This window comes from Balaenoptera physalus, assembly GCF_965194825.1.
Source record: "Balaenoptera physalus genome assembly, chromosome: 17".
NCBI lineage: Eukaryota > Metazoa > Chordata > Mammalia > Artiodactyla > Balaenopteridae > Balaenoptera > Balaenoptera physalus.
Genome location: NC_138895.1, coordinates 30,191,380 through 30,204,932, shown reverse-complemented (window position 1 = coordinate 30,204,932; position 13,553 = coordinate 30,191,380). Strand labels below are relative to the sequence as shown.

Sequence of the window (13,553 nt, the reverse complement as noted above, 5' to 3'; positions counted from 1 at the left end):
TAGCCTTTGTCCCATCATCACTAAGCTTTAAAATTTCAGCAAACAAAAAATTCTGGAATTATTCAGAACTATTATGTTACCAATATTGAAAATACTTCTTTTCTTTCATGAAAGTAATAGTGCTATTATGAGAAGTATGTACGTCCAACAGAAGCAATGAAAATATAGACTGTGATGCAGCTGTTTATAAAAAGAGTTGACATTTTGTTTCCTTTATTTTTTTAATTGTCCTTGAACTTTGATGTTTTTTCCTTAATTATTCTCCTTTATGGATTGATGTGTTTATCTTTATGAAGATGAATCCAACCTACTTGAGACACTGCCAACTACAATGCAGTTAGCTCTCACCATTGATGTGAACTTCAGCATCATCAGCAAAGTCGACTTGTTCAAGGCAAGTGTTTTTTCAATTTATAGGAAGGCACCATATCAATTTCTCTGTAAAAATCAAAGCTCTTGATGAATTCTTGGTTGATAATTTGTTCTTTGAGCATTTACACTATATTGTCTCCCTGTCATCTGTCCTCCATTGTTTCTGATATAAAATAAACTATTATTCTTATTGAAAAAAAAACAAACAAACAAACAAAAAAAGCTCTTGCTGAATACAGCATTTATTGTTTTTTTGCCTTTATGTTTACAACATCAAAATAATCTGGAGAATTTATGTGAAATTAGAGTCAAATAAACTATGGCTCTCTCTTCAGCAGATGACTTGTTCTTTAGAAGCCTCTCTCTCCTAACTGGTGTCAAAGAAGAAGAGTTCTTCAAGGTCTTCTTGCATTAATTTAAATATAATTAAATTCTACAGCTCTATGTCTTTGCTACTACACATGTCATCTCCCATTTACGAATACGCGTTGGCAATGCATGGCAAATCAGGTCCCAGATTAGCTCTGGATTGGCCTGACAGTCAGAGAATCATGCCTAATCATGTCTCCAATACAAATGCTTAGGATTTAGATCTTTTACATGGCCAAATTCAAATTTAGAGGGTTTTTTTAAAAGAAAAAATGTATAGCAAAGAACATTTTAATGTTTTGAATGTTTTTAATTTTCTGCCCTCTTCTCAATGCATTATACTATATGGAAGTTTTTCTCACCTAACACTTATTCTGTGTGTGGCATTCACTGATTCATCTATTTAATTAATTCATTCAATGAACATTTATTAAGTTCCTACTATGTTCCAGGCACCATTTTAGCCACTAGGAATTCAACTTCTAAAAACAAATACTTGCACACATGGGGCTTAAATTCCAAAAGACAGGAATGAAAAATAAATATATAATATGTGTGAAGGTGATAATGCTATGAACAAAATTAAACAGATTAAAGAGGATGAGGGAGGTACTGGGCATGAAAGGTCTGCTCTAATGAAGTGCAGTTGAGCATCTGGGCAGAGGACTGCAGGATGCAAGGGAGTGAGCCATGCAGATATTGGGAGTGGGAAAGGAGGGATGGACAGAGAGGGAATATTACAGGAGGATGGACAAGATGAAGCCCTGATCTGGGAGGCTGGAGCAAAGGCAAAGTGATGTAAAGCAAGAGTAGTCAGAGGAAAGTAAAAACAGGAAGGATGAGTCAGGGGGCAAGTTAATGTAGGGCTTTGGAGGCTGTAGCATAAAATTTGGATTGTACTCTGAGATGCAAAACCCACTAAAGGTCTTGAGCAGAAGATGATCTACTTGAGATCTGTTTGAAAGGGATTTTTTCCTACTCTGTGGAGAGTAGACCATGGACGCAAATATGGAAGTCAGGGAGGCCAAAGAGGGATAACATCTATAGACGTCTATAAGGATGATGGTGATCAGACCCAGAATAGTAGGAGCAGAGTTAAAAAGTGGCCGAACATTGGATGTATTCAAAGGAAGAGCCCACAGTTTTTGCTGTTTGATTTTGTGAAGGGAGAGAGAGACAGAAATGAAGGATGATTCAGGATTTAAGCTGAGGAACAGGAAGAACAAAGATACCATTTGCAAAATAGGAAATTTTAGAGTAAGTGTAGGGTGAGGAGGGTAGAAATAGACTGTTTTTGGATGTGTTGGTTTGAGGTGAGAGTTAGACTTCAGATGGAATGTCATGTAGGCAGTTTGATAAATAAATCTGAGTTTAAGGGAGAGGTCCAAGCTGGAGCCATAAATTTGGGCAAATCAACATATTGATGGATTTTAAGCTAGGGACTAGATATTATCCCCTGTTATGTAACCCAGACAGAAAGATATGCCTTGAAAATACGTAATCGATACCATTTTGGGCAAGATGAAGAAGCAAACGCTGTATGGTAAAATGGTTAGGCAGAGTCACCCTCGATGTTAGGTTACCATACAGTGTCCTAAACGGCCTTAGGAAGGAAGAGAGGGGATGGGAGGGAGGATGCCCTGGGGTCAATTCCTGGAGATTATAGGAACGTAGTTTCCTAATTGGAAAGTGGTTCCCAATTTCTAGTGCGAGTGCCACAGTGGAATCTCTGGTGAGGGAGAAGCACCACGGAATGTATTCAAACAGTTTTCTGATCTTCCACCAGGGAGACTGGGAAAGGGATTTCTACCTTGGTTAACAGGTTCATCTAGATAAATGGTTTTCAAGCTGCAGCTTGCAATTCATTTAGGGATCATGAATTCAATTAAATGGGTCACAAACAGCATATAAAATAGACAAGAAAATATCAGAGTGCCTCACACATAAGTAAGGGTAAGCATTGTATTACAAAATTTTTGTTTCAGTTATTTATTTTTTTAATACACATATACATATCTATGTGTGTACTGGGCACAATGTAAATGTCTTTGTTACTATAAGTTATGGTCAAAAAAGGTATGAAAGCCACAAGGCTAAATTAACAGTATTTTTAAATGCTATAAAACTTTTTACAACTTAAGGACTAGCTTAATTGAGAATAAATGAGAATAAGTGAGAACCAGCTATATTTTAAAGAAAACAAAAGCTTTAAATTATATACCAGTGACTTTTATGGGATTATCTCTGATCTAGGAAGTTATCAGTTTTCAGCCTCAGAGTTTTTTCCTTTGTTTTTACATATATTTTTGGAAATCCATAAAATCAGCAGCATCTGATTGAGAAAAAAATGTTAAACCTTCACATGTTGCTAACGTACATACATAGATTCATTCTTTCCTGACGTTTCCATTAAAGATGTAGCTCCTTCCAGAAAGAAACCATTTCCATTTATATTTCTGTTAAATGAAAAAATTATTTTTTTACCTAAAGCCAAATGAAGTAGAAAATAAGCAGGTATGGAAGCTTTCTAAATTTATTTCTTTTCTAAATCTTGCTAAGACAGTCTTAGTGGTTTGTACAAATCTGTTATTTTCTTAGGGAGGAAATACGCTGACTAGGGATCTTATATGCTTACCTCATAAATTATACCCAGTTGACTCGTGTTGCTTCTGATTCAGTCACCATTCACTGAGAGCCATCTATGGCCTCAAGGGGCTGAGGCACAAAGGCGGAAACCTTCGGAGCGTGTGTGCCCAGAGGATGCCCAGGAAGCTTCAGAGTGAAAAGGGGGAGGCTCCTGGGCAGGAGCCTCATTATCACTCATTAGGACCAAAGCATGGGGTGACAACAAAAGATGAATCTAGAAAGGTCAAGTGAAGCCAGGCTATAGTGTGTGGGCCCAATCCTATAGGCCAAGGAAGCTGGAAAGGAGGAAACTGACAGCACAGATTTCAGTTTTATAAAGACAAAAAATGGGGAAACTTTGAAGAGATCAGAATATCCAGGGATAATAAAGAAGGGTGACTCAACTGCTGAGAGCCTCCATATCTTGAATTCTCCCTGAAAATGAATCTTCCATATCTTTAAAAGGCAGGCAGGCAGGAAGAGAGAGAGGAAGAGACAGAAAAAAGAGACAGAGACAGAGAGACAGAGACAGAGAGATCTGACACCATGATTGGAGGCTAGCAGGCATGTTTTGTGTCTTTCCAATCTTCAGGATTAGGATAAATTAAAGGTACTTGAAAATCATTTAACTCACAAATACCTAGTTTAAGATGTCCTAAAGAATATTTTAAGTTTATATCTTGGACCTTCAGTCAAAAATTTCACAAGGACTTTTCTCCATTTTGTAAATTTGTGAAGGGATACAGATATAGTAGAATTTGTTTGCAATGCAGCACCAGATAATAATTCTATGCTAAATAAACTTGCTTCAGTTTTTCCAGAAATATGTCTGTAACTTTAATTGTGCATTGTATTCAATTTTTAAAACTCCAAAAAAGACAATGTGCTTATACTTCTTTCCTTTTAGCCTTGTGAAACTTGTTTATATATTAGTGGAACAGTGAGTATCCTAATGCTTTAACAAAAGTAATGTAAGTAATGCTGGAGTATCACAAATTATAATATGGACAAGGTTACATGAAGGAGGTCCATACTGTCCATGATCCTTCATCCCCAGTATTGTCACCATATACCTTGCTATATACCCAATGCTCACATGGCCCCTGTATTAGTCAGGGTACTCCAGAGAAACAGAATCAGTGAGATATGTGTGTGTGTGTGTATATATATATATATATATATAGAGAGAGAGAGAGAGAGAGAGAGAGAGAGGGATTTATTTTAAAGAATGTCTCATGCAATCATGAGGACTGACAGGTCTAAAACCTTCAGGACAGGTCAGCATGTTGGAGAACCTGGGAAGTGTTAATGTTGCAGCTCAAGTCCAAAGACAGTCTAGAAGCAGAATTCCCTCTTCCTCAGGGAACTTCAGACTTTTTTCTCTTAAGGCCTTCAACTGATTGGATGAGGCTGACCCACATAATGGAGCGTACCCTGCTTTACTGAAAGTCTACTGATTTAAATGTTAATCTTAACTAAAAAATACCTTCACAATGAGATTTAGACTTGTATTTGACCAAATATCTGAGTACCATGGCCTAGCCAAGTTGACACATAAAGTTAACCAGTACAGCCCCCAAACATTGTCAAGCTGTATGGAATATAATTGACAAAGAAACCAAGCTGTTGCTAAGCCCAATTTTTTTTTTTCTCTTTTTTTTTTTGGCCGCACTCTATGACTTTTAGGATCTTAATTCCCTGACCAGGGATTGAACGCAGGGCGACGGCAGTGAAAGTGCCAAGTCCTAACCACTGGACCACCAAGGAAGTCTCCCAAATTTTAAAATTGATACATGTATCTTCTCAAAACTAATAGCTACTATTTACTGAGCTCTCATTGTGTGCTACACTGTGTTTTCTTCTTTGTTACCTTCTGTCAATTAATTCTCACAGCAAGCCTCTGAGAAAAGGTTTATGACCACCCCCCCCACGCCCATTTTCCGGAAAGTACAAACTACTTACCTGACTGAGGCCAAAGAGCTAGAAGCAATGGGACTGGGTTTGAGCACTGATTTTTCTTATGCTACAGTCTACAATCTTAACCACTCAGTGAAGCCACCTTTCAGTTCTCCACCAGCCCTGTCTGGATAAGTGATAAGACGCTGAGAATTTTCCCTAGAGTCAAAAAACAATGTAAGCTCAAGGCCATACTTTGGTGGTTTTCACAGACTTAGACTTGGCATGCCAGTTAGTTTCACACCAGATATCTAAATTCACACACACTTTGCTATTCTCCTACTAAGAAAAGACCTTGAATCTCACGTGTTTTTTTCTCCCTCTTAAACAAAGCAGGTAGAATTAAAGTCACAGAATTTCACTAAAACTTTGCTTCATTCAACTATGGTTAATTAGTAAGACCTGCTGCTTCTACATGGGGTGATCAGAGTTTCTAAAGAGCTTAGAGATGAATAGTCATTTTTAAAATTTTTTCACAAAAATAATTCTCTTCCTTTCAGATTGCGTGTTTTTCCAGCCCAAGCTCAAGTATTAACCTAATAAGGAGTGATTCATTTCTATGAGGTTGGGCAATTTCCCCTCATTTCTGATGATTTATTATTTTTATGTTGATTTTTAAATATGTTTTATCAAATTAAATGCTAGGGAAGTCACATTTTGCCTCTACCACTAAATTACCAGAAATAGGAGAAAATTTAATAAAAGTTCTGTTCCGCCACCTAGTGTCTAGAATTTAAATTGCAGCCTTTAGAAACTGAAAAAGAGCGCCCTGCTTAATGGTAGGAAAGGAAAGACACCAAAATGGGAATGTTGGTACCACCAGTCTGTCAAGGAAAGCACAATACGCTGCTTTAGTAAAAATGGAGAACCCATCCCAAACAGGACACCTCACTGGGATCTGTGACTCATTGTCATTATATGGCAAGTAGAGCCTGGAAAGGCTGTGACTTCAGTGATAGGAAATATGTGGAGAAAGAATTTTGTATGTGAGTGGCAGACTGAGCCAGGAATGAAATGAGAATGGCAAAATTATTTCTTCCCCTCACACAAGGATCCCCTGGCAGTGACATCCTAATCACATATTTCCTCCCAAGGGCCTGAAATCAGAGCATTACAGGGAGGCTTACTACATTTCATTTTTAACTTTATTTTTAACCCTGGTGGTAAACATAATATTGTGGCTAGACTTTTTAAAGTATTTTGAACAATAAACTTATAACCCAGGGGAACTCCATTCAACTACACATGCTGAGCAGTTACTCTGTCCAAAGCACTAGTGGGGTACCCCAGATACTACACGCATATAGTCCCTGCTCTCCACTGCCTCCCAGAAGTGTGGGGAAATTCTATATAAATAAGATGACATCCTTAGCTGTTCTGTGATAATTCAGTGACTCAAAACATATAAAGTGTTTATCTCAATATCTCAGATATAGTAAGTTATATTGTTATTATTGCTACTATTACTGAGAAATAAAACTGATTCAGTCACAGGGGAGTCTTCACACAGGTAAAATCAGTGTGTAGCCGTGCTTGATCATAGGAAGATGGATTAGATTCATCCTCAGGGCTTCATCCAACTTGTGACTTCTCACTTTGACTATGTGATACTGAGGCTCCTAGAGAAATAGAATTACTGTCAGTTCTCAGGAAAGCTTGATGGAGATGACTTTACTTGTGTTTGCAAACGTTAAGCATAAGGTTGGGTCTGATATCACTTAGAATTCAATAAGTTATGACATCATAGTACCTTGAAAATTATTTATCACATTTGACTTTAGCATGGGTAACTGGATTCAGAATTCCTGCCCTAGACATATTACCCATCACTTGCGTAGTGGGAATGGAGTTTAAGATGGGACAAAGCATGTCCTTTTATAATAAACAAGGCTGAGCTGAGAAGAGCCCTGAAGACTGTTTATACTTGAGGGTGACTTAAAGTTACAGTGAGTTATATATTACTGATAATATCTTAAGTTCTTTTTCGAAGAACTTAAGGATGAATGAGCCTAGAAATGAAGAAATCCTTCAGGACTGAGAAAGTAAACATCCAAAGGTAAATTTTACCAACTTTACAATTGCGTTCAGAGCTTGCAAGTATTAAAAGAACTTCCTGGGTATAGCAACCATCATCTAAAGTATAGGTTATGTTTTAAATAAAAATAAAATTTCTCCCAACTTCATTCAAATCTCCAGAAGCCTTATTCAAATCTGTAACACAGTTTTTATACAGCACTGAATTTCCCATTGTTGAAAATGGAATAATTTCTAATAATTTCATTCTATACATCAGGCCATATTTATTTAGTGCCTGGCATGCCCCATGCCCTGGCAAGACCCTGGGCATATGGAAGCAACTAATATACAAATCTTGCCCTTAAGTTGCTCAGAATGTAGATCAAACACACACACACACACACACACACACACACAGATGAGTCTCTTCCTCTGACACCTCTTGCATGTGTGACCTTAGTGAAATAGTCAATAGACTGCCTGAGCCTCTGTTCCCTCATCTAAAAACCGAGAGTGTTAACAATATATTAATTAATGCCAAGCATCACAGGGAGGATGAAAGAATTAAACAGATGAAAATAAGAAAATAAAATGTAATACAAATGTTGTGTTAATACAATGTTAATATTGACATTTACACAGGTACTCTCACTTTACAAAAAAAAGGAACATTTATGAAACAATGACTGTGCTCTGACTTTCTGTGAATCAGAAGTTTTCCTAATTACTTCTATAAAGGAAATGGAGCTGCATTATAAAGAAAAAAATGCTAGCTCTAGGATGTAATTCTTTTTTATCATACGATAATGGAGCACACTGTATCTCAAGAAAATAGTCATTTTGGGGGGAGGGAGGGGATAATTGTTCTCAAATACATCATAAAACATAATGACTTCATAAGGCAAACTTGATTTCACTAAGCCAAAATACAGAAAGGAAGGATCTAGTCATAAATCACAGCTGCCCCAAGGCTGGTGGCACCTGTCCACAAAGAAATCATTAGGGGAAAGAATCACTTAGTTGATGAAGCTTAAATTGTAATTTTTTTATTACATACAACTGTTATGTTCTGCTTACATGGTTAATACATATTCTATGCAAGTACATTGATAAAAACTCATATTTATAATGGTTTAAATGTTTTTCTCTGAGGAAATCCAAGCCATAAGCTAACAGCTCTCCATGTAAGTATTTGGGCATTTCTACTGAGGAAAGTACTAATTGTTTGTCAATCTATTTTAAGGCTTATCTCCTAATTTGGTCCAACACTTCCATTAATTGGGTCTCTTTATAGTGCTTTCTGCCAGTGAGCTAACCTGAAAGATAGAAGAAAAAAGATGAAATGTGTTCCTTCTCAAAGAGGATTTTGTTCCTACAGACAATCTTGGGATGTGTGCTTTACTTTATTTTTATTAATATTAATAAAAGTTGAAGTCTCATCAATTCTTCTTGCCAGTTCTATTCTCCTTTCTCCCTCCTCAGAGGTGGCCACTAAGATGATTTTAAGCATATCCTTCCAATCCTCATTTTTATTTTACTTTTTATCTATATAAACATCAATGACAGGTAGTATTATTTTGTACAGATTTTTTCATAGTTGGAGTCATAATGAATATATTCTATAGCTTGCTTTTGAGCAGACCACATTATTTGTTGAATTCAATCACATCTAGAGAGAGAGAGAACTGATTTATTGATTTTAACCACTTTATGGTATTGCAACCTTCAAATCGTCAATATTTTTACCTGTCCACAGATTGCCATTTTGTTGTTTCCAGTTTTTTCAGTACTGAAAATAATACTGCCACTCACATCTTTGTACATTTATGGAATTATTGCCATAGGAAAACAGCATTTAAAATCATTAGTAATTCCTATGAATACAATTTAATACAGTTGGGAATTTTCATTAAAGTTCATTCCAGCAGGAATTGTTCAAGGAATGAAAACTTTATTTTGGCCTACAAATTATAATTAAAATTTAATGCCGAAAAAATCAAACTGTGCTTGTGAAAGTAAATGTAAGTGGGGTTTTTTTTTAATCTTCTCTTTCTGATCATTTATAATGCTATATTCTCCATGGATATGAATGATTGAGAGTTACCTTCATTGCAATGATATTCTAGATATGTTTAAGCTTAAGAACTTCCAAATATATTTCTAATGAATTTTCTCTGAAATATCAAGGACACTAACTTTCTTTAGTGGGTGGAATCTTAAAATCAAGCCAAAGTTTGTGTTTTTTCCTAAGAGAGTTCTGAGTGATCAGAACACCAGTTTCTGAAATGAAATTACTGTGAATCAATGACAGCATTAAAAGAAGTAGGGCACATGAGCCATATATTTAGAGAATTTTTACTAAAAACAAAATAACAATTTTTCGAAGGAAATTAATCTTTGTCATTTGCCTTAGCAAATATGATAACCTATGAGACATGGTAGGGATAAAATAAATATAAATAAAAATTATATACTTTGCACAAAACAAATACATGACAAGGAAAGAAAATGTACATTTCACTATGCCTAAAAGGACCTTTGTGCATCTTTGCAGATACAAATCATACTCATCTTCAAATGACTCAAATTGTGTCACCCACACGAGCACCTTCTTGATGCTTCCCCTCTCTCTCATCCCCACACCAAGATGGAAGTAAAAGCCCCACCTCTTAAAAGTTTTATGGATACTTACCTGGGATAACTTATGATATGATTAACTTTTACCACAAATTACAGCTTTTCTGTTTACTTAAAACCTTATCCCAACTAGACTTACTCTCTGTCATCTCTGATTGCACCAAGGGCATTGTTGAAAGCCTTGCTCATAGCAGCTTTCATGAATATTTGTTGGACTGTATTAAGAAGGTATTCCTGTTGGCTTTTGCCTTTCTTTCTATCTGAGAGAACCAAAAACTATAGTTGCTCAAATAAATTTTTAAAATTCTAACTTCAAGTTCATCTGAATGCTTCTCACCCATGGCTACTTGAAAATACTTCAATCATAAATCATTAACTCTCCTTATCAGTCAAGCAACCCCAAGGTTTAAATTTCGTATGGATCTAGGTCAAGTGTTTGCTACTAAAATCATTATGGAAACCTGTGATTGCTAAAGGAATGATTAGCCAATCCACAAACTGGGGGTAGGTCCTTTGCTTTTCCGCCTCCTTCCTCTGCTACTGATTAGGATTAGTTCTCTGCAAAATAATAATTTCCCTTAAGGGACAGACAAAAGGAAAGCTGCTACATGTTAACAGCTCTGAGAGGAAAAAATAAAAATATTTGATGAAAGCAGAAGATTCAAAATTGCTATGTAAAGTGAGATTTTTGAAGCATTTACAGATTTTTCTTTAACCTATCATATAGATAAATTACAATTATTTAGACAGAACACAAATATAGACACATTTTCTAACAAATCAAATTTGTTTCTTACACTATTGAAGTGGATATGAACAGTCATTCGTTTAACAGATATTGTTTTTGTATGTCTCATGTACAGTTATGCTGCCTTTAAGAAGATGACAATTAAGTTGGGGAAGAAAAACATACAAGCTTGCAAAGTTAAATAATAATATCTAACAATAGTATGAAAGATGTTATTAAAAAGAAAAATATTCAGCAAAGATTTTTATCTGTCAGTGTTAATATATTAATAATCATTCACTTATATTACCATAATTTTAATACCTATCATTTACTAAGCATCATGTTAAGTTTTATATGAGTAAAATTTTACCATTATGAGATTAGTAACATTTTCACCCCCATTTAACAGATTAAGAAAATGAGGGCATGAGATACATAGAAACATAGCAATAAGTAGTGGAAACAGGATTAAAACCTGAATATATCTGACCAGGCTCTAAATTCTAGCCATCATATCATAGGTATTTTTTTTTCTAAATTTTGGGTCAAGACAAGTCCATATCCACCGGCAACCAATATTTTAATGTTAACACAGACAACATCAAGTCCATATCCACCGGCAACCAATATTTTAATGTTAACACAGACAACATCTATTACTGTTTATTTCCATTGCATTTTAAAATCAATTGGAATATTGGCCTTTTAGCTGTGTCTATGAGAATTATTTTTCTCTATTATTTTTTCTTTAGGGTTGTGATACACAGATGATTTATGACATGTTGCTAAGATTGAAATCCATTGTCTATTTACCTGGTGACTTTGTCTGCAAAAAGGTGAGTTCATGCTATTTTTCTAATGCATGACTAATAAATACATCTGAGGAGTTCAGACATAAGTCAAGAGAACAGTTTAAACAAAATTTGTCCAGGGTGAATTCCATAGTATGGAAATAATCATGAGATACAATTCTGTAAAACTATAATGTGCTCTCAGAGTTCAAAATGGAACAAGACAATATGGATTTCATTACTTATAGGATATAAGTGTGGGTGATCTGAAAAGTTGCTTTTTGTAAATGTAAATCATCAATTGTCACACCCCATTAATTCCAAATACTTAAGGTGGAGGGAAAAGTTACAGAAGTGAAAGGTGGTTCTGTCCTTTTTATGTCTTCAGCAAACTATCAGTTACCTCCATTTAGCTCACCCAGTTAGTAAGTAATCAATGCCATTTTTTTTAAAATTTTACTGTGCGTTTTATGATTACAAAGTAATACATGCTCATTATTTTTAAAATGGGAAACACATAAACGCACAAAGACAAAAACTCCACCACCCAGAAATAGCCACTATTAATATATTTCAACCTATCTTTTTATATCGATTGATGGATAGTTAGAGCTTGTTTTATAAAATTGGCACCAAACCTCGCTTATGTTTGAAACTTGTTTTGTCATGTCACAATATATCATGGGAACATTCTACATATTATTAAGTAATCTACAGCATCCTTTTTAAAGCTGCATAATATTCCAGTCTATGAATATATCATAATCAATTTCAAAGTGTTTGCTATTACAAATAACTCTAAAATAAACAATTTTGCACATCTCTGATTACTAACTCAAAGGGGGAGAGAAGGAATGATGACCTTGGGACCTTGAGATATATCTTGAGATATTAAATCAATAGTGAAGGCAATAATCAAAATAAAAAGTAGAGAAAGATGAACAGTTCAAAGAAATGAGAGATGATCCAAAACCCTGGGGAATTCACACATGAGTGAGGGTAAGAAGTACTTATATCATTCCAAAATAATGTGCTAAGTGTGATGGTAGAAGTAAGCACAAGCTGTGGTAGGACACAGAGTAAGGACACTTCTGCACTGGGGTACTGGCAAGATTTCCTGGAGAAGATGCTGGTCAAGCTAAGTCTTGAAAAATGAATCAGCATGAACCAGGAGAAAGAAGAAGCAGGCATTCCAGATAGAGGAAAGAATTCACATGAGTCAAGGCAGAAAGGAAGGGACTCTGTCTTCGGAGGGAGTGTATGGAACTACAATAAGTCAAAAGCTAGAAAATTTTAGTATCATTTATTCAGTGAAACTCAATAAATAATTTTGAAATACTATGGTCCAGGCACTGTGCTGGGTAATAGATATATTCAGCAGTGAGCATTAAAAGGTGGTTCTTGTCCTTCAAGAGCTTACAGTCTAGTGCCAGGGTATTCAATTCACAGTGTACATCAGAATCACCTGAATTTAGAAATCTGGCCTCCATCTCCAGCAACTTAACTGGTCTGGGTGGAGACCACATATCAATATTTTTAAAGCTCCCAGATGATTATAAATTGAGCCAAAGTTGAGTTATCACTGGCCTGATGGAAGAGACAAACAATAAACAAATAAAATTAATGTGTAACTCCAAAATGTGCTAAGTTCTATGCAGCGAAAACAATTTTCCAGGAGAGGGCGTGGTGGCAAAGGCACTTACTTTAGATTGGGGGACTCAGACAGGGGGAGATTGTCAAGCTGTCAGGCATGATCTTTGTGAAAATCTGAAGAGAAATAGTTCTCTAGCTTAAAAAACAAAACAAAACTGGAGAGGACACTATTTTAGATGAAGACTTGGGACGATGACGCAGGACAGAACTTGACATATTTAAGGAATGGAAGCAAATGATCAACTAGGATAATGGTGAACGACAAAGTCAAATAGAGTGAAGGTATTTTAAGGCATCCAGGTAGAGATACCTAGTGCACAGGTGGAAATCAGTCTAGTCCGTGAGAGAGGACAGAACTGGAGGTAAATCTTTGGAAACCGGCATATGATGGAAACTGATATCAT

The 13,553-nt window shown here is 35.7% G+C and overlaps 1 protein-coding gene across 1 annotated transcript in view; it reads left to right on the top strand.

Annotated features, from left to right (window-relative positions):
- The window catches only part of CNGB3 (cyclic nucleotide gated channel subunit beta 3), a 161,999-nt gene that overhangs the window by 117,453 nt on the left and 30,993 nt on the right, over positions 1–13,553 (top strand). The window contains 2 exon segments of the mRNA XM_082434062.1: positions 297–394; positions 11,458–11,541. Coding sequence (XP_082290188.1) covers positions 297–394; positions 11,458–11,541 — 182 coding nt within the window.